Raw genomic sequence first — 24,476 nt, forward strand, 5'->3', positions numbered from 1 at the left:
TTTTGGTTCTCTATTAAATGAAAAAATATATATATAAAACCTTACTGCATATATATAAAAATATAAAATATATATTAAAAATAAATTAAATAATACTTATATACAAATATAAAATGAAGATTTTAGCGGCTGATTTTTGTTTTTCGCAATATATATATATATACTTTTGGAGAACTCATGGTCATAGATATACCCTTACCTAGCATTTTGAGACACTCACATCATGTCATGCTTATATTCTCCTTTCTTTATTTTCTCTCATCTAAATGCTGCATATGCAATAATGCAAGTAGTAAAATTCATATTTGATTCCATTTCATCATATTTTGCTGATATCATGTTATATATGCCCATGCATTAGTTAGTCATTTTTGAAATAGTTCCAATTAATTCTCAATAAAACGCTAGCTAGCTGAGGTTTTGTAAATGCTATAATGAGTATTCAGTATTCAGATATACACTTAGCATCCTCTCATCAATTGATAGAATAAATATTAATAACTAATTAATTATATAGTTTTATCACAATATTAAAAAAGATGCAGTCTTTTTTTATAGTAATTAATAATTAAGTACTACCCTACAAAAACTTCTAATATATATATGTGTGTTTAGAAGGAAGGGAAAAGAAAAAGCTGGGCATAGGTTAAAGACAAGATGTTGATGCTGATGATGATGATAAAGGCACATATCATAAAACACACACAAAAACTAACAGAGTCCAAAAAAGAAAAAGGTTTAATTTCCACAACCTTATATATATATATACACACACATTTGTTACTGACAGTGTGACCTGCCTTATTGCCTGAACATATTTATACTCATCACAGAGTTATCAGTCCTAATTAGCCTGCTGCTGCTGCACACAGTGTAGTAGTGTATGTAGTACTACATTCTACTACTACTTTGGCAAAAGGAAACTATCCTCTTCAAATGTTAACCCCCAATAATAACATGCTCATTCTTTAGTATATAGTATTGCTAGATGCTCCCTTTAATTTGTTTTATCACAAAGTATAACAACAACGTTTATAATCAAACATTTGTAATTTATGATTTAGAATTTAAAATAATTTTTAAAAATTAATTAATATTAGCTAAAAAATAAATATTCTATTATTCCTCCTCTTTTATATATTTGAATTAATTTTTTTAGATTTTGTGTTTAGAGTCAAATTAAATGAAATTATATATTAAGGAGAAGCAATAGTAGTTGAACAATTTTCATGTACATTCTTTATTCTTTGTATTAAAATTGATTAATGAGAAGTAAGAGAATATAAAAAAATTGCTTTTAATATTGTAAAAAAAAAATTTGGAACAACATTGAGTTGTTTTTGTTTGACTTTAAAGACTTTTTAATGGATTTTGTGTTAACTCAAAATATTTGTACCCCATATTTATTCTTTGTATTAAAAAAAATTTGTTTATACAAAAAGTAAATACTAATTTTTGACATTAAGGAGTTCAGTATTGTTTTGCCTCTATTGTGATGAATCCTTTTCATGTGTTTAGAAGCAGCAGTACTCTTATCAAAAGGCATTATATATACACTTCAATCTCCGTAAAGGGCAAAGCAGAATGTACAGCCATGTGTTTCAGCACATAAAAGATGCAAACTTAGCTCTATAACAGAAACCCTTTAATAATAATAATAATAATAAAGTAAAACAAAATAGAGAGAGAAGCAAGTGGCTGTACATTGTGCAAAGTGTTTTAAAGTTCAAAGACTAAACAGTAAGAGCAGTTGCTAGGGTTTTGAATCACATAAAAAAAAAAAAAAAAATTAGCCAAAATCTATACATACATGTAATAGAAGCTGTTCATTTGTTCAGAGTCTATATAAAGAGTTATTCTTTTGTGTCTATATCTTGTTTTAGTCTCTTAAATAATATAGACTTGTAATTATCATGCACATAAATATATGTAAAATTTGTAATCTATCTGTGTTATAATTAATGAGGATACTTTATAATGCAGTATCAATAATTAACTAACATTAATTAATTAAAAATATATAACATGAATCAAGTAAAGAGGAGACAAATTAAAATACCTGAGACTATATTAAATGACATAATCTTGTGAAGGATATATGGAGATAGAGATAGTGATGATGATGATTTTCCTAACAAGGTCATACATATAGAACTGCTTTGCTAGGTATTAGGCTACCAAATAAAAGTTCAAAAATTAAAGAAAGACTACTATTGTACTTGGAGAATGCAAAGAACAATGCAGCAGAAACAACAAGAAAGACAAAAGTAGTGACCCCCTTTATGATGAAGGTTTCTTTTCTAGCGAGAAAGCTTGAGAGACAAATCAATGTTGTTGTTGGTGTTGGAATTGGAAGAAGGAGGAGGAAGTTTTCTATAGGGTGTAGAAGTAGGAGGAGGAGGAACAGTGATAGGGGAAGCTTCAGCTTCAGCAGCAGCAATTGTGGGAAATTCCAGCTCCTTGGAAGAAGTGCCTCTGCCATCTTTTCCTGGGAAAAACTCATATTCCATGAAAACTCTGCCACACACTGAGTTTCCCTTCCTGTGAACAGCAACAACTTCCACACCCTACAATAAAACACAAACATGCCCCTTTATTCAATCATTTATTAACCAAATTCCTACTATCATCTATACATCAAATTTAATTATTAATTAATTAATCCACCTCATCAGCACCAGCTTCATCATTCTTAATAATCTCAGTGACTTCTTCCCCATCATCAAGGTTTGGGGCTTCATATCCAACAAAATTAGGACCATTGTTCCATATAATCAAAGAGTTCTCCTTCCTTGCTTTTGATCCATTCACATTCTCCTCATTATTGAACCTTGTTTTCTGAGATAAATCATGGCAATAAATAAATATAAACAAAAAGCTAGGGCAGTAGATTATTTAATCAACACAAAACAATGAACAATTAAATAAGCCATCTGATACCTACCAATGATGTTCAATTCATTAATTCATGAAACGAGAATCACATTGAAATGGAGATTAATTAATTAATTAGTTAGTTAGTTAGTTAGAAGAGTTATTAACAATTAGAGTACCTTAAGGCAAAAATCAAGAGGTTGATGAAGGTGAGAATGGTGGTGAAGATTTGGTATTGAAGTGAGCTCTGATCTCGAGGTCTCAACCAAAGGGGTTCCAAGCAAAGGGTTAAAAACTGGCGCCATTGCCACAGATCCAAACGAGGAACAAGAAGAAGAAGAAGAAGAACCGCCACTAAAGCCACTCCTATTATTCCCCATGAAATGACCAACAGCACTTCCATGAAAAACTTGTTGAGGGATGAATTGAAACCCACCACCATGGACATGGCTTCTTGGTGCTGATGGTGCTGCAGAAGCACCATACTTCATAGTAACACCACCATTGTTACCACCAAAAGTAGCTACCATGTTAGGGTAGTGATGATGATTATGATGATGATGATAATAGTCAGCAGTTGTCGAAGTTGTTGTTGGAAGAACAACCCCAGAGGAAGATGAAGATGAGGGTGAAGAAGAAGATGAAGATGAAGAGTCGTTCATCATCATCATCTTCTTCCAACACTCTTGCATTCTTAACCTTTCAAGCTGTTCAACACCTAAGCCTCTTTGTGGCGGTTTCTTTGGTTTGACACGAGCACCTTTATTCCTTCCTGATCTGATGATTCTTCCTCCATGTTCATTAGAACTCCTTGTTCTTGTTGTTTCCTCACTGAGAACAGGATTGTTATCCATCATGGGTTGTTGATCTTCATGGTTGTTGTTGTTGTTGTTATCAGTAACCATAAGATGCAGAAATGAAGTAGTAGTAGCCATGGGTGAAGGGGTAATGGTGGTTGTTGTCTTAATTTGTTGAAGAGAAAAAAAAGGAATGAAACAGAAAGTTGGAATCTTTTCAGAGAGAATTGAAATGGGTCTAAATGATCTTTTTCATATATATACTCAGTAGAAAGAATTCGACTGTGTTTAAATGCTGAAATGACATGGCCATACGTGTGTTCCTTCGTGTTCTTCTCCTTCATCTTCTAAAATATATAATATTTCATACTATATTCATCTTAAAATTATGAATTATATATCAAATATATCTTAGATATTTATTAAACAACAAAACTTTTATTAGTAATAAGTATAATATATAAGTAGGATAAACCCTAAAATTATATTCTGAACTTGTCAAATTAAATAATAATATACAATGTAATTATAGACGTATTAATTTCCATAGTTTGTTTTATATATACAAGAGGATTAAACAATATGGTATTTTGGTGTAGATCAATGCATTAATATTATGTGATCCTTGCATAACCCTATGATTACGTCACATGTGTTAGTTGCATAAGTTTGATTGGTGGTGAAAGGCAAGGTCCTCTACATTAGAGTGGGGTTTTTTAGTAGTTGTGATGAGGTGATAATCGTGTGACACGTGTCAAACTTTGAGGAATGTGGGCCAAATATGTGTTTAGTTGTATTTGTGGCATTCTCACTCTGTCAGTTTTATAACAAATTTATATGGCAACATATCATTAGGCTTTACATTATCATGCATATTGTTCGTTTTTCAGAAAGTTACATTATTCTTTTGCATTTGGTATGTTAAATATAAGAATAAATTCAATATGTGACACTAATTTTTAATGTGTTAATTAATATTGTCATTATAAAATTAACTTTTTAATTTTTGTTCTTTTAAAAGATTTAGAATTTATGATTTAAGAACTAAAATGTAGACTAAAAAATAATTAATTTTTCATATGATGGTGTTTTGCAATGGGCATATGATGATATAGTTATATGGAATTGAAAGATACGCACGTAATGTTGGTCGGTTCTAAGTGGTAAATCATTTAAAAGATGGAGCCTTTTGGCAATCATAAGGAAGAAGATATAATTGATCATGAATTATGAGAATCTCTGCCTATAGAAATAGACTTGCAATGATGGCTTTCATATTTGAGTAACAAGAAAAAGTTGAACCACGCACATGTAAAGAAGCATATATGGTTCTCTCATCATTCCATGGACCTTAACAACTTAGCTTCAACGTCATATATATATAATGTGAAAATTTTATACCCCAATTATACAAAAATATACATTATATAGGATGGAAAGAAAAGTAACCTTTTGGGTTTTTTTTTTTTTTACTTTATTATATTTATATTTCTCATTATAAAATAAAATAAATAATACTTTAAGAAAAATAATTATCCTGCTATATTTGTATACATAAAAAATCAGTTATAAAATCAATCGTTATATATTTATATATAAAAATACATATATTATTTTATATATTTTAATATATATATATATTTAAATATATATTCTATACAAATAATTGATCAATAGTTAATTTTTCTGTGTGCACATAATACGTTAATTGATATATAATATAGTACAAGTTAATTTGAACATGCAAGCCAACATACATTAGCTCATTACTATTGTATCTAATTTGGGTTGATCTATTAGTTAGTTTATTGATTTATTTAAGTAAGTGTCAGATATTCGAATTTTGTTTTGTACATGTAAAAATTTATTAGCCAAGAATAAATTCTTAAATTGAGTTTTAATTCATGATAGATTAGTCATTTATCTATTGTGTTGAAGAATACCGAAAAAAAAAAAAAATAACTAACTTCTGTTGCATTTATTAGGGGTGATCACGGGTAGGGTTTGTTTAGATTTGAGGTGAAATTAGAACCGAACTAATTGAATTGTAATTAGTTCGATTTAGTTTGAATTTATGTTTTTTGTGTATGTATCCAAACAAAACCGATTAAGAACGGATTGGTTCAGTTTGGATAATTGGGTACCTGACTATCCGATAAAACAGAAATTCATAAAAAAAATAAAAAAAAAATTTATCTTAAGAATTCTGTAAATATAATAAACATGTAAAATCAATAATAGAAATAATTAAAAAATGTTAAACACTAAATACATTAAAAACTAAATACATTAAAATTTAAACATATTAAAAGGCATATATATTTTAAATTTTTATTTTTTTTATTTAATTAACACATGGTCGGATCCACGAATTAATTTGGATTCCCAGACAAGTTTTTTTTTTTTTGTTTACCCAAACGGTATCCCCCAACCCGACAGATTAAGGACTAATTTGTCGCGGATCTGAGCTCCATTTAAAGGTCTGCCACTGGCCAATGAGTTGCTGCATGCACAAGGGAGGCGGGGTTCGAACTCCCGACACTTGCTTAAGCGGACGAGTGACCCAGACAAGTTATTAGAAAGAGTTATTGATTTGATTTGATTTGAGTTGGACCTAATTATCCGTTGATTTCAGAACAAATTTAATTAGTTCGGTTCGAATTTAAATAAATAATCGAATACTCAATACTCGTGTCACCCCTAGCATTCATACATTGTGAAATTAATGAAGACTCCTAAGTTGTGATAACATGAATGCAAGTAGTCATATATATGATGCCCTACTTTTGCAAACCTTAGTGAAGACGGGCTTTAATTTGGGGACCCCAAAATGCAAACCATGTGTGTGAGGGTTGCAAAGAATTTTCATTTATTTTGTAAAAGGATAATAATGGTGAAGCTAAGAGTTGAAGTAGGACCAAATATCATGAAATCAAAGGTCATGTATAAGTAACAATCACCATCCCACAATCACAATCAAAATCACAATCACAACATCAAGCACAGGATTATACTAGCGCCGCTTCTTGGAGAATAGCTAGGTTGGTCCCAACAACCTTGAAGATCACAAACTGATCCCCATCCATGCATTTGCTTTTGTGCTTTCATTAATTTCCTTGTTTTATTGTTTTTTATATTCATTTTCAAATGTATTATTATAGTTCATAATTGATTTACTTTTAGAGTAGATTGGATTGGGAGTTTAAGATGGGGAAAAAATTTTATGGATGAATTTTGTTTGTATTCCTACTTAAGAAATTGAATTAAAAAAGTTTTACCCTATTTTCTCCCTAAAGTGAACCTACCCTGAGTGTTATTATGTTTCACTTTTACCACACTTTAATGTAACAGGGTTAAACAATAATATTATTATTTGTCTTGAAGGGGGACCACCTTGACACACCTATTATTAACCTTCGAAAATGCAATCATCTCCTATATATGCTTTCTTCTTCTGCAAATACCTACTTCATCATTATTACTTAGATCATAGGGGGAGGCCAAAATAACAAATTAAAACAACACCAAAACATTCCCAATATTTCTATTTCGATCATTCCTAATTATACATCTTCACATGCTAGTTTCAAATTATTTTTCGTGTATAACCATTAACCAATTAAAATCTAATCTATATATATATATTTACAAATACAATCAGTTAATGCTTATACAATTAACAATATAAACAAGTGAATAATAATAATAATGAGATTCGAACTGAAACTGTTTGTTGTTAGTGAATTTGTCTAAACTTGATAAGTTGATTGAATCGATTTATTTTTTAATGGTTAACTAATTTAAAATAATAAAATATAAAAGTACGTTTAAGTTTTAAATATATTTTATATATAAATATTATTTTATTATATCTAATTTAACTTTAATTAAATCTTTGAAATTTTTAATTTTAGTAGTTCGATTAATAATAATAATAATAAGGGCGGGTGAAGAGGAAAAGCAGGACCCCACAAACAGCTGTTTTATATGAATGCATGTCATACAAATATAACACACTTCATGTTTCATAAATATGGAGGAATCCACCGCCCAAGACGAAGGTTTCACTTCTTGTTTTGTAGCAGCAAAAAGGGGTGGTTTAATGAGTGTGACAATGCAATTAAGTTGTGGGGAAGAGGAGTTAGGACCTAAATCAACTAATACATTATTTTAGGAGGAGGATTCATAATAAAACATAAAAATTATACACAACCAAAAACATCGTAGCACATGTCCTGAACCTGATCATAAGAGAAGCGTTGTTATTAAAAATACCAAAACTAAAAAAAAAAAAAAGAAAATTAAAGAAAAGTAATAGAAAATTGTTTTGTTTGTTGAGAGAATTGCCATAAAAGAATAGTGTTGTTAGAGTAACTGTTGGTTGTAACTTTATGCAACTAGTGAAGGAGCATAACTATTTCTATACAAAACAGCCAAAGATACCTCTCTCCCCTTTCTCTCACACATACATACCAATAAGACAATAAAATCAAAGAAGGACCACACTCACCTCCCCAGATCATTATTTAGATCTCAATCTGAACTGAGATTTCCTCTGCTACTATACTATACTCCACTTTTACCTTTCTGCCCTTACCTACCGTCCTAAGAAGACCCTTTTGCCCCCTCTCCCATCTTATATGCCATAAACTCTCCACTTTTGTTTCACAAAATAATATGAATTATTTTAAATTGTATATCTAATAAATAATATTATATTAATAAAAAAATTATATAAAACATTAGATGCAATCCAAAGATTTTATAAAATATTACTCAGGTAATATGATGAAAAAAGAATAACATCATATATATAAGGATAGATGAAGTAGATGGATCAAAGAAGATTTTGATGAAAGCAACATATATATACCATAGTCCTTAGGGTAGTGAGTGTTATATGGAGCGTGGAGGGATTCCAGGATGGATCGTAGAAACTGCTTGTGTGGGTGTGTTGTTGATACATATAGAGAGCATTGATTAAATTGCAGAGAGAGAAGAAAAAGGGCATGTTTAAGGGTCACCATCACCTGGTAGTTGTGTTGGTCCTGCCAAAAGGAAAACAATTAGAAAACAAAATGAACAGACATAAAAGCAAACATGTTTCTCGTACATGTCCCACACTCCCACCTTAGTAAACACACACCTCTCTCAGCTGTCCTCCAACTCTGTCACCTATCTATCGCATTTTTCACAAATCATCATAATATTATTCCTATAATTCTATCTTCTCATTACAATTATGCACTTGAGTTACTTATCATACAGAGAAAAAAAAAAAAAAAAAAAAAAAAAAAAACCTAACCACCAATGCACTTCTCGTTTATCTTAAAGTTGGGCAGAATTGACCACCTGCGAGTTAAAAACAAGGTTTCGAAAATCAGACCGATAGAGTTAAAGATTCAAAGATTCAACTAAGTTCAACCGAAATTAATTTGGATATAATAAAATAATAAAAATGTTAGATGAACAAGTATTTTATAATTAAGTACACAACCAAGTCTTATTATACTTTAATGAACATTTCAATATATTTTTACTTTCATCTTATTTAGGACGTTAATATACATATTTATTTAGAGTTTTTGTTGTGCCAATAAACTATTGAACAAACTTGATTAAATTTGATTATAAAAAAGATTTGATTATGTAATATCTCTCATAAAATAATATATTTATGTATGAAATATATATTTTTTATAAAATAATTTTTTTGTGTTTTATTATTTTAAGTTAATTGATTGCTAAAAATTAAACTCATTTAATCAATTTACTGATTCGCTCATAACTAATTTTTAACTTAAACCAAACAACGTTGTGATCGATTTTCCGTTAAGGAAAATACTATTTGTACATAAAAATTAGTCACTAAAATCAGTCATCAATGTATTTGTATATAAATATATGTATGGTTTAATTTATTTTTAATGTGTATTTATATTTCAACATATATTTTATACCGATGGCTGATTTTAGTGGCTGATTTTGGTGTACACATAGCATAACTTGTCAGTTAATTCAATTGAAGCGACTAATTTGGTCCGATTTCTAAAAGCATGGTTAAAAACACACACAAAGATAAATGAATACTCATATCATATATTGATATTACTCATATTAGAATTGAGTAAGCATAATGCACAATTACTTAGAGAGTATCTTTATTACCTTTTTGTGAATGTATGGTGTGGATATATATATTTTGTTATTTGAGAAACACCAAGCAGACAAGGAACTTATAAGTCATATTCAAAATACAAAAGCAGATTAATTACTTGTCATATTTGTAGTGTCCCTTTTTATGTCTCTCCAATTAAATAATATAATACATTTGTCAAATTTATTGATAAAGGTAAAATTAATTTCTTTCATTAATTTAAATGTCATAAATATGTTAGTGAATACATATATTGACACATTAATATTGTGAGAACATTTCGAAATCCAGATAGTACTAAGAAAAATTTGAGTTGGGAGGCAAGTTCAGTTTGGTGATTAAGAGGAAGCATACCAAACTGAAACGTGTCACAGCCCATACAAGAGATGAAGTGGACCCCGTGGGGATATGCACGAAGACAACCCAACAAGAAGTTAGGAGTCACTGGTACCGTGGTACTAGAATTCAAGGGCTTCTACATGTGACATCAAAGTTCAAACCATCTTTTGCTCATACTATGAAGTATGAACCTTCAAAGATCAACATTGTTGGATTTGTTGTAAAGACATTTTACTCTCTTGTAGTTATGTTATTTTGGCCCCATGACTGGGTCCTCGAGATCTTGTTTTCTGTCTGATGTGTAAGGCTGTAACTGTAAGCCATAAATCGCAGGTATGTTTGGATAACAGATCCTGAAAGAAAAAAGGATTAAAAAATAAATGGCCAATTTTGTTGGAACAGTATTTTATATTTGAAAAATACTCTTGATTATTGGGATTTCTCGTGATTCAGCTTAGATAAAAGAAGAGGACAATTATTAATAAAGGAAAAAGTACTTTTGCAGTTTTGCCCATCTTTTATTAAATTTATTTTCATTAGAAACATAAAAATACGCCAAAAAAATGATGTTATTTACGAGGAACTGACAGTATCAGCATTTGGGTCGATCATGGAACCACTCTTGATTCTTGAATAAGATAAATCAACTTCAACTCGAAAAGAACCCACCGGCAGCTCTTACAATTCAATAAATGCATGTTATTGGACTTTTATTTCAAACATCCTAAGAAAATAAATAAACAAAGCTATGCGCTGGTATGGATTTTGATAAATACATGTTACAACATATGTACATTATTCGCTCTGGGCATGGGGTAACTAATGTAATGCAACAAAACTTTGCTAAGTGACAGTAAAAAATATTTAAGTATCAATTGCAGTATTAGCAAATGCGACACTTCTAGGGAGAACGAATGATGCACACAACATCCATTTTCCGGGCGCCACAAGTCGTACACGTCGCATTTCTACGTTGACTGCGACCTCTAGCAGGGCAATTCTTATTCTCTGCACCACAAGAGTTTCTTCGTTAACATGCTTTTATGTTTGTTGCAAGGTATATGTATGACTAAATAAACAAAAGGAAGCATAGGGAAAAGAAGAAACAGGTCACACGCATTCAAGAGTGACACAATGGTAAAATTCCCAGTCATTTGGTGTTGAGTCTGATCCAATGACTGCACAAAAATATATACAGATAAAATACCAGCAACTTACCTCGTGAAAATCAAATTCCGGATCTTGCGCTTTGGAGAATCCATAAACATGGATCGTTGGCAAGTTACATTCCGTGTCCTTGGGTCTGTCTTTGTATATTCCCCTAAATGCATCTGCAGTAGAAGAAAAGCATCTAGAAGTTAATCAAGGTGTAAAGAGTTAACCAGATTTAAGTTATAACACTTACATACAAAGTAGGGTCGATCAAATTAGATGAGTGACATATATTTGGATAGATTAAAGGAACATGAGATATATATATATAAAAAGTCACAGTGATCCAGTCATGAAAGGCAACCTAGAAATTCTGCAGCTTCATTTGGCAAGTTCATAACCACTTGCGTGATTGATTGAGCTTTATCACTGGCATACATAGCCCTAATGAACCTTCTCCCATCCATGTTAAAGACCTAGAACAACAGATTAAGAAAAATATTGTTACTGTACGCTGATTCAAGTGTAACTTCTGCCTTGTTTATTAATCAACATGTGAAAGTACACTAATAATGGGTATAGTGCATAGTTTTTAATCATCACTCAGTCACATCATTGTGTAGCACACAAATAATACTTCAAATCCTAAATAGACACTTTGAAAATTCCTGCTTATGTCCGCACTTCTTACCTGCTAATCCATATATAAATATTTTCAGCACTTCTACATTAACCAAGAAATGGCATCTATATATTCCATGGAGCTGCTTCCTTTTTATCATTTCGTGTGTAAAAGTTCATGAAACATATTCGAGAAGATAACCACTTAACAAGCAAGCTTACCTCAATCTTCCTTTCAAGTTTGTTTAGAACACTATTTCTTTCCAGATACTCCACTGCAAATGGGTTTAGATCATTAGCGAAAACATGCTTAACTATCTTTGCTGCAGATATGGCCAAGGGACCAACTCCAGAAAAAACATCACCTGTCAATATGATTTTATAACGTTATTATTATTATTAAGTAGTCATGAATTTTATCCAAAAAAAAAAAACCCTATCATTAAGTCAACATACAGAGAATGCTCTAACAAGTCACCAACTAAAGATAAAAAGAGAAGTTATTGCATGGAAAAGGACAAAGAAAAGGAAAGTCTTTGAAGCAACAGCAACACTTTTGTGCTGTCTGTTTTATGCAGGTCCACTAATTGTTGCTTAGTTTTTATTTTCCTTGAGACTTTCAATGTCATAAAGACTTCAAAGTAATTTTACTGTTCCCATTTTCCAGGAAATCATAAATTCAAGCAAATGTCATTTAAAAAATTAATTGATCTCTTAAATATTAGAAGCTGCTTGACTACACACTATCCAGCTACCAACAACGGGCTGTCTAGCCATCCAAGACTTCTACACCCACTCACAAAATAAATCAGTTCTTCATATGCTTAAATCTATGTAAACCAGCATGTAGCACTAAAATAACCTGAGCCCATAAGTTGTGAAAAGGTTAAATCTCACAGACAAAATTCAATTCCAAGACTTTCTCACTGATCTCATTCTCACAGCCATACTGTTTAGCAAATCTGCACCAAGACCCAAGTAGCACTATCTAATTGTGTCACCGTTAAGCACTTTTGATATTCAAACATTTGTTACAAACAATCAAATTTCATCATTGGTAGCTGACATCAGATTACGCTGAACAGCCAAATTTGTTCAAAACATAGGATCAAATGATACAGAAACTGAAATATAACATAAGTAGGCTGGTATATAATCTAAAGAAATAGATACATACAGACAACATCTTTCCGTGTAAAACCACTCAGAAGCCTTTGTCTTTCAGTTGCAAGCCTAGAACTCCAGTATCTGCATAGTAAAAAAGAAGCAAATTCCAGGTGTTTACTATGTTAGGAGATAGAGAGCTATTACATTGACATGAATTGAACAATTTTTAAAGCAAGTCTTCCAAAATATTCTGTACTGGTCAGTGATGGAAATAGAGCATACACTGTTGCTAAGTCAACCTGAAAGCGTATTCCGTTCTCAACAACTGTGGTAACTAGAGAGTGGTTTCCTGCTAGAACCTCAAGCTGCATGGTCCTGTATTCATTATGAATGGAATCAATCTTGTTCACAACTGTTTGTATCTTTGGCTTATTTTTATCCAGCACAACCTGAATATGATAGTATGTGTTAACATGATTAAGAAATTTTATGATGTTCTAGGTTACACATTTAACTTGATTGGCAAAGATATTTCTATACAAAGAACCTTTGCTATGAGTGTTTTGTATGGTAAATGTTCCTCTCTCAAATTCAGGTGTGCAATGTGACCAACGGTCTCAAAAGCTGAAGGAACAACCACACCATCAGGTAGCAAGACCTCCAGGATCTGCAACAATAATACAGGACTGACTGACTGAGAATTTCTTTTTTCACTCACAATTTGAAGTTGAATAAAGAAATTCAATAGTTTCTTTTTTAAAAGAACATATCTTCTAGAGATCATAATACAAATTTGAAATTAAAAAGTAAACATCGTATGGAACACAGGGCAAAACATATTATTTTATTTTTGAAGCACAGATATCATTTATGTAAACCATGAGGGTGAAAAGAGAATTTCATCTCCCACGACAAGAGAAAGAGAAAAATATTTACATATGAAAAACTGAACACAGATACACACAGCACAGGCTAAAAGATATTTATATTTACAACAGTGGATAACTGGATATCCTTGGTCTAATTACCTCATTCATCTGCCAATAATCATAAAACAGAGTCAACTTGCACCTAACTAGCTCAAAAGTCAAATTTGCACTCTTTTCGGCATACTCCTTTAATACGGCCTGAAGACAGGAAACGTAAACCATGTCAAAAGTGAATGGGTAAAATGTCAGAAACAAAATGTAATAATAATACACAAAAGACAGATATGAATCTACATATGATTATCCCATTTAAAACTACGAATAGCAAGATGGAAAAGTTTGACCAATATCAGGTAACAAATATCCAAACATTAATGTAATTTTTCAACTGTTTTGTATTCACTTTCATGCTAGCACAATTAAACTGAACTGGCGTAAATAACATCGACACTAAGGTCCTCAAGGATTAACAGTATAAATTCCCCACATCAGCATGAAGCTAAAATTGCACGAAGGACTAGATGGCTTGTACAATCGTACAAAGCATACCAAACACAAAACATCATATGAGATTAACATACATGCTTTCAGATGCCTAGTACCATAGCATCACAATGCTATGCCTAAAGCCCTGTTTGTTATGTTGTATAAGTATATACTACATAACTCATTTTTATTATATCTTGTTTGGTGTGAGGTGTGATATATGTGATAGGATTAAGTTACTCGGCTAACCTATTCGGCTGGTATCAATTTACAAGAAGCAATGCATACCAAAGCATAGCATCAATAAACTACTACAAAGACCAACATCACTTGGTAAGAACCAACATATCAACAATCATATTCAAGTCTTCTGAAACAGGTAAGAACTAGTGCCAGAGCTTTCTTTCTGTAATGCTCAAACCGAATTAGTTAGATTGCAGATACTAATAATAATATGAACAAAATCAGATATAAAAAGCAGTTGCAAAATGCTTGTTTGTCACAGAACTCACAGAAACAAAAGAGCCACACACACACCACCTTGATAGCCTCAGGCAAGTCTTGGACGCCGCGACCGGCGTACCGTTCATCCAGCAACAGCAACCTCGTGGAGCCCCTCCACTTCTCCCTCCCAAACTCCTCCTCAACCAAATTCCCCAAAATACCCCCTCCATTATCGTCCTCTTCAACAACCTCCACCGTAGCAAAACCGTTCTTCCCCGTGCGCCTCTCGACTTTCACCTCCTCCTCCTCCTCCTCCTCCTTCTTCTTCTTCTTCCTCTTCGGCGGCCTCGATATCTTCGCCAGGTTCCTGAACTTCACGAAGCCGCGCGTATTGAACGTCCTTGCGAGCTTCTCTCTGTACAGAACGGGGCTCAAAACGTCGCCGTCTCCCTCGGCTTGGCCGTAAATCCGTCGCTGCAACGACACGTGTCCTTCTTCTCCTCCTCCTGATTCTCCGGAGGTAACTAGCGAAGCAAGGTCGGGATCGAGGTCATCACCGGGGACGCGAGCGATGTTGCGAACACGAGGCCAGTTGAGGAGGTGGCCGCGGAGGCGAGTCTCTAAGGCGGAGCAGTGGGCGGAGGGGACGCGGAGGGCGGAGAGGTGGAAGACGCGAGTGAAGGCATCTTCACGGAGGGTGAGAAGGGCATCGTTTTGGGGGCATTGAAGCGTTGGAACGGTTCCTTTGTGGAGGGAAGGTCCGTATAAGATTGGATTGGGATTGGTGGATGAGAAGCGGGTGAAGGATATGGAAATGGGAATTAGGGAGAGGGAGTGTTTGGGATTTGTAAGAGGAAGGAAAAGGAGCTTAGTTGGAGGGGGGAAGTGAGTCCTTAGGAATATGCTCCCTGCTGTCTTCATTCAGAATCAACTGCGTCTGTGTTTCTGTTACTACTCCCGATTCTATGAGCCTATGAATATGGTTGTAGTTTCAGCCCAAGTGAGGATGATGTTGCGGTCAAGTTCTGAAAATCGAATTGGTCATCGAACCACTTTAGTTACTGATTTATTGGTTTATTGATTCAATCGGTTCAATCGTGATTCAATCAAAATAATTATTTGATAATAAAATAATAAATAAAATATAAATAAACACATTAAAACATAATTATAATTTACTTTATATATATATATATATATATATATATCAACAAAATGTTAGTGATAGCTAAATTCATTGTTTGCATTCTCTTACAGATTATATAACTTGGTTTATTGTACAAACAAGAAAACCTCATTTCAAAACATATGCACAGAATAACGGAAGGATAGGACAATGCTAATACAAACTGGAATTTTTGCACTAAAAGGCCTCTTCAAACCCACACATTCAACACATTATTAAAAAAAACACATACCTTGCATTAAATCAAGCAAACATTTCAATTTGTCTTGATATAAGTTCACTCAGTTCTAAGAATACAGTCAAATTCTTCAGAAACATATTTTTAACAAAAGAAACATAAACCAAATAAGCTCTTTTACAAAATTAGCATAAACTCACAAGCTCTAATTTAATAAGATGATCACATGGGTAAAACCAAGGTTCTGAAAACCGGACCGGTCATCAAACCGCTTTAATCACTAGTTCACTGGTTCATTGGTCCAACCAGTCCAACCGGTGGTTCAACTGGAGAAACCGTTTTAGAATAAAATAAATAAATTATAAAGGACCAAAGATGAGGGTACTCCAAGAACTCCTATTAGATGCAACAGCATTCAACATTATCACATATTCTCACACACACATACAAAGCCTTAACTCAAAGAACAACCACAGCAAGTGACTTGGAAAGAAAATGTAAACACCGAAACAATCCCAAGCATACAGAACATGTGAATATTATTATAGCAAACATAATAATAAAATAGCTCTTCTAATGCGTCTCCGAAAATATCCCAAATCAAGAAAACTACATAATCTGATCCACTTGATTCAGAAAGCTACATATATTAGAAAAATTAAGAATCAACTAAAAGAAAAAGAAAAGGAAGGCCTGGTTGATTCGATTCAATTGCCTGAGATGAAGAATCAAACAGGGCTGAGAAGCTCAAGAGTTTAAATGTTAAACCTCAATATTCAAATAACATGACTCCATTATTGTTATTATTACACCCTTCTAATGTCACAAACTCAATATATATTATAGTCCGTTGACACTTGTGTATTCACAACTTGGCCCCATCATTCTGATTCATACCTTAAGTAGAAGAAAAAGTCCCAATAAGCTTTCGCTACAATTTTATCCAGAGAGTTGGGGTTTTGGTTCGGAGTTCATGCCAATGATAATGACGAGAGGGATGAATCCGTGAATCAGTAACATAGGCAGTGCAAATTTTAACAAAGTTCACCACAATGATTAACAACAACAAAAAGCACTGAAGGAACACTCAGTAATATAGACAGTGCAAATTTTAACAAAGCTCATCACAATTATTAACAACAACAAAAAGCACTGAAAGAACAGTGAATCAGTAACATGGGCAGTGCAAAGTTAAAATTTAAAAGTTATCAATTTAAAATTTACCATCAAATACAATTAGTGAGCAAAGCCAATCAATCAAGCACTGACTAAGCATTCTGTTCTGATTCTGTGACTGGGAAGCAACAAATTCAGCAACAAATTCAAGTTACAGCAACAAATTTAACAAATCCTAGTAAAGTCCCGATTTAAAGCAAAAAGGCAAATTTATTTATTACCAATTCAGCAACATGCAGAAATACAGGGACAAGGGAAATCTGGAAAAGAGAGAACACTAAACCAAAACATTAACCAATAATCACAAAACACTAAACCTTCACCCAGCAATTACAAACAAAGCCAGCAATTACAAACATTAGCACATTATAAAACAATCCAAAACACTAAACCTTCACCCAGCAAAACCAGCAACTACAAACAAAGTCATCAGTAAATTTGAACAAAAAAATTAAAAGCCATCAGCAACTAACCAAGGTTCTGAAAACCGGACCGGTCATCAAACCGCTCTAGTCACTGGTTCACTGGTTTATTGGTCCAACCGGTCAAACCATGGTTCAACCGGAAAAACCGTTTCATGATAAAATAATAAGTAAATTATAAATAAACATCATAAAATATCTTTCAAATTTAAAACCCTACACAAACTATCACCAACTAAATGTAATTAATCATCAAAATATGCAAAATAATTGCAGTGCACAAGTTAAAGATAGACAATATTACCTTAATGTAATTGAGTCAAAAAGTAAAACAAAACAGGCTCTTTTAATTCTTTTATGCTTGTAGGCTTTAATATAATCATTAATATAATCATTATCATACAGAGGAAATTTCTTGAAGGAATTTATGGCAACCAAAATAGGCCCTGCTTTTGTCTGAATTGTACAAGATATGATTAACAAGGTTAAATATTGAAGTTAGTTAATCAAACCAAACAAGAATATTTCCCAGTTGTCTCACTAAGTCCAGCCAAATGGAAAAAACATCAGTGTGTACTATCGTAATTCTAGATCATATCTTACTTTCGCATCAGGCAGTGAAACAACAGACTCAGTTCCAGAAGATGTTGTTATCGTCACCAGCTCCTAATTCCCATTTGAAAGTTGAAGCCAACACCGAACCTTTTGAAATAACGAACTTCAGAAGTAAGGCAAAGAAATAGAAAATTCTAAACTATCCATGTCTTACTAATAATGAGAACAGAAAAACTCAATCTCTTAAACTCAATAATTACATCAGTTATCCAACTAAATAATTGGATCACAGTTATCATAAACTGATTTCAAAGCCTAGAAGCAGAGTGAAATTAAAAACATGAAGCATATAATAAATCAAAAGATCACCAATTGCAATTTTTTTAATAAGAACAGAAGTTAAGAACAATGAAAAATGAAGAAAGATTAACATTTTTCAACCCAATTTTAACAAAGCTCATCACAATGATTAACAACAACAAAAAACACTGAAGGAACAGTGAATCAGTAACATGGGCAGTGCAAATTTAAAATTTAAAAGTTATCAATTTAAAATCTATCATCAAATACAATCAGTGAGCAAAGCCAATCAACCAAGCACTGACTGAGCATTCTGTTATGATTCTGTGACTAGGAAGCAACAAATTCAGCAACAAATTCAAGTTACAGCAACAAATTTAACAAATCTTAGTAAAGTCCCGATTTACAGCAACATGCAAAAATACAGGGAGAAGGGAAATCTGGAGAAGAGAGAACAGGGAAGCGATGGTGCAGGGACTCACCAACGGTCGACGGCGAGTCAGCGACCACCCCACGGAAGGCGACGAAGCAAGAGACAACCCCACGAGTTGCTTCGGCCGCCGGCGACGAGACAGGCGAACCACGAGATGCCAGTGACTGAGACGAGACTCGAGTAACACTAGGAGGCAGAATCGAGCAGAGACAACCACGGACGACGAGCAGCAACCAACGCGCACAGCTCGAGCACTCACTGGCGGAGGGAGACGGGAGCAGCCGAGCATAGAGGAGAGAGGTGAGATGCGAGCACACGACGCGGAGGATCCGGCGAGAGGCCCGAGAGCACGAAGACGGTAGTTCTTGAGTGCGACGGACCGCGGCAGCAATCTCCCACTCCGACAGACGGCGACGACGATTGGTGGAGGCTGCTAGGGTTTGCTTTCTTTGGTGGAGGCGAGGGCATTTGCTGTAGGAAAGAGTTGGAGAAGTGGGGGATAAGTGGATAACACGTGCAATCTTTTCCCTTTCAACAAAGGAAACGACGTCGTTTTTGTAAACCGGCTGGCTTCCGGTCCGGTCTGACTGACCGGTTACCGGCCGGTTTAGCGGTTCTCGAGCGGTTTTACATATTCGACCGAATCGTTTTCTTTGTCGGTTCCCGGTTGAACTGGTTCGACTGGCCGGTCTGGTCTGGTTTTTAAAACATTGCAACTAACAGAGCCATCGAGCCATCAGTAACAGAGCAAAGAATTGAAAGCAACAGACTAATAGAGCCATCGAGCCATCAGTAAATTTGAAAAAAAAAATTTACAGCCATCAGTAGCAGACAATTAAAATTTACAACACATTACAAAAAAAAATGGAACAAAAATTGAATAACAATTTCAGAACTTCAAACGAAGAAGAAGACCGAACATTCAGAAATTAAAAGGAAGAAGCGGAGGCGAAGAATTGAAAGCAAGGCCACTAACCTGGGTTCCGTGCCGAGAAGCTAGCGAAGATAAAAACGACGTGCCGAGCTACCTGGGGAAGAGGAAGATGAAAACGACATGCCAGCGAAGATGAAAACGACATGGGGAAGAGGAAGCAACGGCGGCGCTGAGGACCTGGGGACGGTGGCGGCGATGAAGGGCTAGGGTTTTCCTTGGCTTCAGAGGTCTCCAGGGAGTGCACGAATGATTGGGGAAGAAAGGGGGGAGGGTTGGTTCACGAATGGTTCTGCTTTTGTTTTTTTTTTTTCTTTTTTTTTATTTGCGTCGTTTTATTCGAACCGGCCAGTTCAGTGGTTTTCAAGCGGTTTTCTTTCCAACGGTTATAAGTATTGGACCGGATCATTTTATTGCCGGTTCCAGGTTGAACTAGTTCGACCGGCCGGTCCGCTCCGATTTTCAAGACCATGGGTAAAACCCGCGACACTTCAAATTCACTGTAGACAACAACAACAATAAAAGAGTGCATAAAAGATATCATCTTAGTCCAATTTACTTCGTACAAAGGAATAAAATGTAACAAGCATAACTTTGACATTAACCTGGAGACGGTCTCAAGAAACATGCCAGGACGTACTGGATGTGACTTCCTTCCTGTCGCACTCACCTGATTATAAGGAAAGTTATACATGTTATGTCGCTATAATTTGCATTCATGCATAAAACTTAGGGTGAGTATGTTAACAGAATCAAGATGGGGGAGAATGTTTCATAGATGAGATTTGTGTATAAAATTTTAAATAAGTTCTCACACAGAAAGAGTATATAATCCGAAGGGCTGACCGGTAGAACAGAGTTGGCGCTAGCAGAACAGTAGCTGCGGGATGGAGGTAGGAGGCGAGACCGGTGACAGTGGTTTTGAAGCTCAAATGATGGTTGCACGATGGAGGGAAAGAAAGTTGCGACGGTGACTTCAAAGCTCGAAGTTGCGATGGCAGCAGTAGCAAGCCGGTGGTTGGACGGAAGTCAGGGAGTGAGGGAGGAGCTTGATGACGATGAGAGGAAGGAGCAACTCAAGGTCAAGGGTGATGGGGGAGTGCTGCGCATTTTGCCGTTTTGGAGTGAGGGTTGGGTAATGCCGTAATGGTTAGGGTTCCTCAATCCAAGTGGCGCCGTTTTGGCAAAAATTCAGAAAATCAGCCGGATTCGGTTCGGTTCGACCGACCGATTCGATGGTCTAATACCGATTTTTGAAACTGTCGGTTTTAGCATTTGTCCGAGTCGTTTTTTCCATCGGTTTGCGGTTCGATCGGTTTGACCAACCGATTCGAACTGGTTTTCAAAATCTTGGTTATGGTAGTGCGGTTTCTAAACTTTCTATACAGAGTAATTTTTCATAACTCTTAATATTTGTATTAAATAAATAATTTTTTAATAATTAAATCTTAAAAAATCTTATTATAAAATAAATTTATCTTTCTTGTAAAGAGATTAATTAATAATACTTTTAAAATAATAAAAATTTATTAGAACTAAAATACTTAATTTAGATTTTTGGGACAGATGTGGTATTTATTTTTTTTATTTTTGCTTTTTAAGAAAGTAGTCAAAATTTTATGATATTAAATAGTAAATTTTAATTAAAATTATCAAAAAAGTATTATTGAAAAATTCTGATTGACAACTTTTTACATTTAATTAAAATTTTTCTTAGTAGAAATAGGTTTTTTTATTAAATAAAAAAATCCATTTTCAAAAAATGTCTAATTTTTTCTGATAGAAGAGCACGCAGTTAAAAGATTAAAATATTTTTTATTTTAACCATTTTTGTATTTATTAGTATTACATCTATCTATTAAAATTATATAAGTAGACAAAAAAATCTCCTTTATATATAAAAGGAGAAGTCCCAATAATCGACAAGTGCCATATTTCAATGGTTGACACATGTACAAAATATTTTTTTTTTTTTATCTCAAATGCACTCAAATGAGGACAACTAACACAAAATTTGATGGATAAAAAATTTCTAGTTGTCAACAACGTTTTCTTTCAAATGTGCTTATATTTTTTTGGTGACTTTCAAATGTGCTTATATATATACACGCATACATTCACTTTGATTTGTTTACAAAAAAATTAGATCCTTTGTCGGAGTAAGAGAGAGTATATCATTTGGTGATCTAAAAACAAAAATCTCATTAAGATGACGGAATTTTATGACTATCTAGGTGATATTAATACAAAGAAGTTTTGGTGGAGCTTCAAAATTTATGTCATTAGGATATGAAAACTTCCAAGCAAGTTTAACGAGAAAGAAGTGCAAAGTATTGAGATGATCTTGCAAGATAGTAAGGTAAGTATTTTACATATGTAGAGCATTTAAAAAAATAAAAATTATTTACCTAGAGTGTCTTATTCATACCGTTTTTTGTATTTTTGTAAAATGCTAGGGGAATAGGATGATTACTTCAATACCTAAGGCACTGGTCCAAAAGTGGAGTGGTTTGATTGTTCAGTTCCAAATGTATGCCATGAACAATTTTATTGTTGTAAAGAACACAGAATAGCACAAACAATCCCAAATTAGTGGATACTGACATTTTCACATAGGACAACAGTAAATCATATTCAAGAACTAAGCTTTTCGCTAGAAGCCTTTAGATTCAGAACCATAGTTGAGATTCTCAACACTGATAAGAATCAACAGAGCGATTTATTTGGTATGTTCCACTCCTAATCGATATAAATAATCTTTCTATTTATACAGTTGGAATGTTCAGGGTACATTTTAATGTTCCTTTCCTTTTTTTTTTTTGAAGATGTGATTGCGGAGGTGGTTAGTAAAGAGGACTCCAGGGACTTGCTTATCACTAAGGGAAAAGAGACTAAACATTTGATAGTTGTTTTGGAAGACTTAGAGTATATATTACATACATTAACTTTGCTATATTCTTATTACAATTTTTTTGGTGATTTTTTTTTTCATTTGCAAAACACTTGGGATGCATCTCTCACCTGATTTGGTAATTTTTTTTATAGGCACAACAAGATTGACTGCATTTTGTTCGGAAAGATGGTTAATCAAATACTCCCACATCTTGAGGCTGGAACAGGGGAACCTGTGATTGTTCTGCTACAATTCATCAAGGCTATACGGTGGAATTGTAACGATCTACAATTTTGAAAATATAAATATAAATAAGTCTATGTATATAAAGCTATGTGAATATATACTTTTATGGTTAAATGATTTAAAACAAAGTCTCTTTTTGATTTCTTAATTAAAGTATCAGTTCGTATTCACGAAGGCTCAATATTAAATAAAGATAGTATTGAATAAAAAGGTTTAGAAGTAAGTAACGCCTGAGCTTTTAGTGCGATCATGAGGTACTAAAAGTTAGGGTGTTACAGGAATGGTATATCCTGCATGATTGTTTTACATTAATCTGTGTTATGAAAATATTTGTTCAAGTATGTTTTTTACCAATATATCATAATGTCAAAATACAGGATAAACTTCTCTACAAAGCCACTTTGAGGTGTCAAAGATTCACATTAACTCACAGCTAAAAGAGATTGAGACTTTTAGGAGCAGGTTCGTAGAGCCATAATTCTGTTATGTATTTTTAATGCTTGCCATTTTGTTGTGGTGCTTGAGGCTCATAAAAAAAAAAAGAAACTATATGCAAGTTCATAAGCATGAGTTGTACCAAAAGGGTTTATACATACATATGTGGACCGATTGATAGATAGATAAAGTGAATTAAAAAGGTTCCATCAATATAAAAAAATATATGCATATTCATATAATAATTAGTTACTGGAATATTCAATTTCTTATAATAAAATAATTAAATCAAGGAAACTAATTTTTTAAATCTGTTCTAGGTTATTTAGTGATGCACCAGCAACTTCTTCAGTCAGGATTAGCCAGAACTCATCACAAAGCGGATGGTCTGCTGTTGATGAACTAACACAAGGTGATATAGCAATGAAAACTATTGAACAAGTGCTTAACTGTGAAAAGGTAAATACTTTCACTATGTGATGCTATTTTCAAGATTTAGGAAGATAGTTTTTTTTTCATAAACTAATATTTTGTAGGAAGGACCCGCTTGAATTGCTGGAACCATTGTTGCTATTAACGTTGGTAAGAAAGATTGGTATTACAAGTCATGTAGAAACTGTCTGAAGAAAGTGGATACTCCCATTGGAGATAAATATGAGGAGTGTGGCAAGTGTGGCCACATCCATGGAAGTGATGCACTCAGGTGACATTTATGGCTATGTTCCTACAAACCATTCTCATCCTAAAAGTGTTAATTAATTATGAATATATAATCAGATTCAAGCAAATAATGGCTAACTTAAATTATATATTAT

General features: G+C 33.5%; 1 protein-coding gene across 2 annotated transcripts; it reads right to left on the reverse strand.

Annotated features, from left to right (window-relative positions):
- Window positions 1–10,851: 10,851 nt before the first annotated feature.
- Window positions 10,852–19,682, reverse strand: LOC112769410 (tRNA (guanine(37)-N(1))-methyltransferase 1). Of its 2 annotated transcripts, none has more exons than XM_025813932.3 (11): window positions 19,206–19,682; window positions 18,472–18,570; window positions 15,003–15,931; window positions 14,076–14,174; window positions 13,595–13,714; window positions 13,330–13,496; window positions 13,118–13,188; window positions 12,163–12,305; window positions 11,684–11,795; window positions 11,386–11,498; window positions 10,852–11,175 (listed from the first exon to the last, which is right to left on the reverse strand). In XM_025813932.3, the coding sequence occupies exons 3-11, from the start codon at window positions 15,825–15,827 to the stop codon at window positions 11,032–11,034; spliced, it is 1,794 nt and encodes a 597-aa protein (XP_025669717.1). In that variant the 5' UTR covers window positions 15,828–15,931; window positions 18,472–18,570; window positions 19,206–19,682; the 3' UTR covers window positions 10,852–11,031. The 2 variants fall into 2 exon arrangements, with proteins under 2 accessions (XP_025669717.1, XP_025669715.1); XM_025813930.3 differs by having other exon boundaries at window positions 15,000–15,931.
- Between the last annotated feature and the right edge of the window lie 4,794 nt (window positions 19,683–24,476).

The sequence above is a fragment of the Arachis hypogaea genome, chromosome 18 (genome assembly GCF_003086295.3).
Source record: "Arachis hypogaea cultivar Tifrunner chromosome 18, arahy.Tifrunner.gnm2.J5K5, whole genome shotgun sequence".
Taxonomy (NCBI): Eukaryota; Viridiplantae; Streptophyta; class Magnoliopsida; order Fabales; family Fabaceae; genus Arachis; species Arachis hypogaea.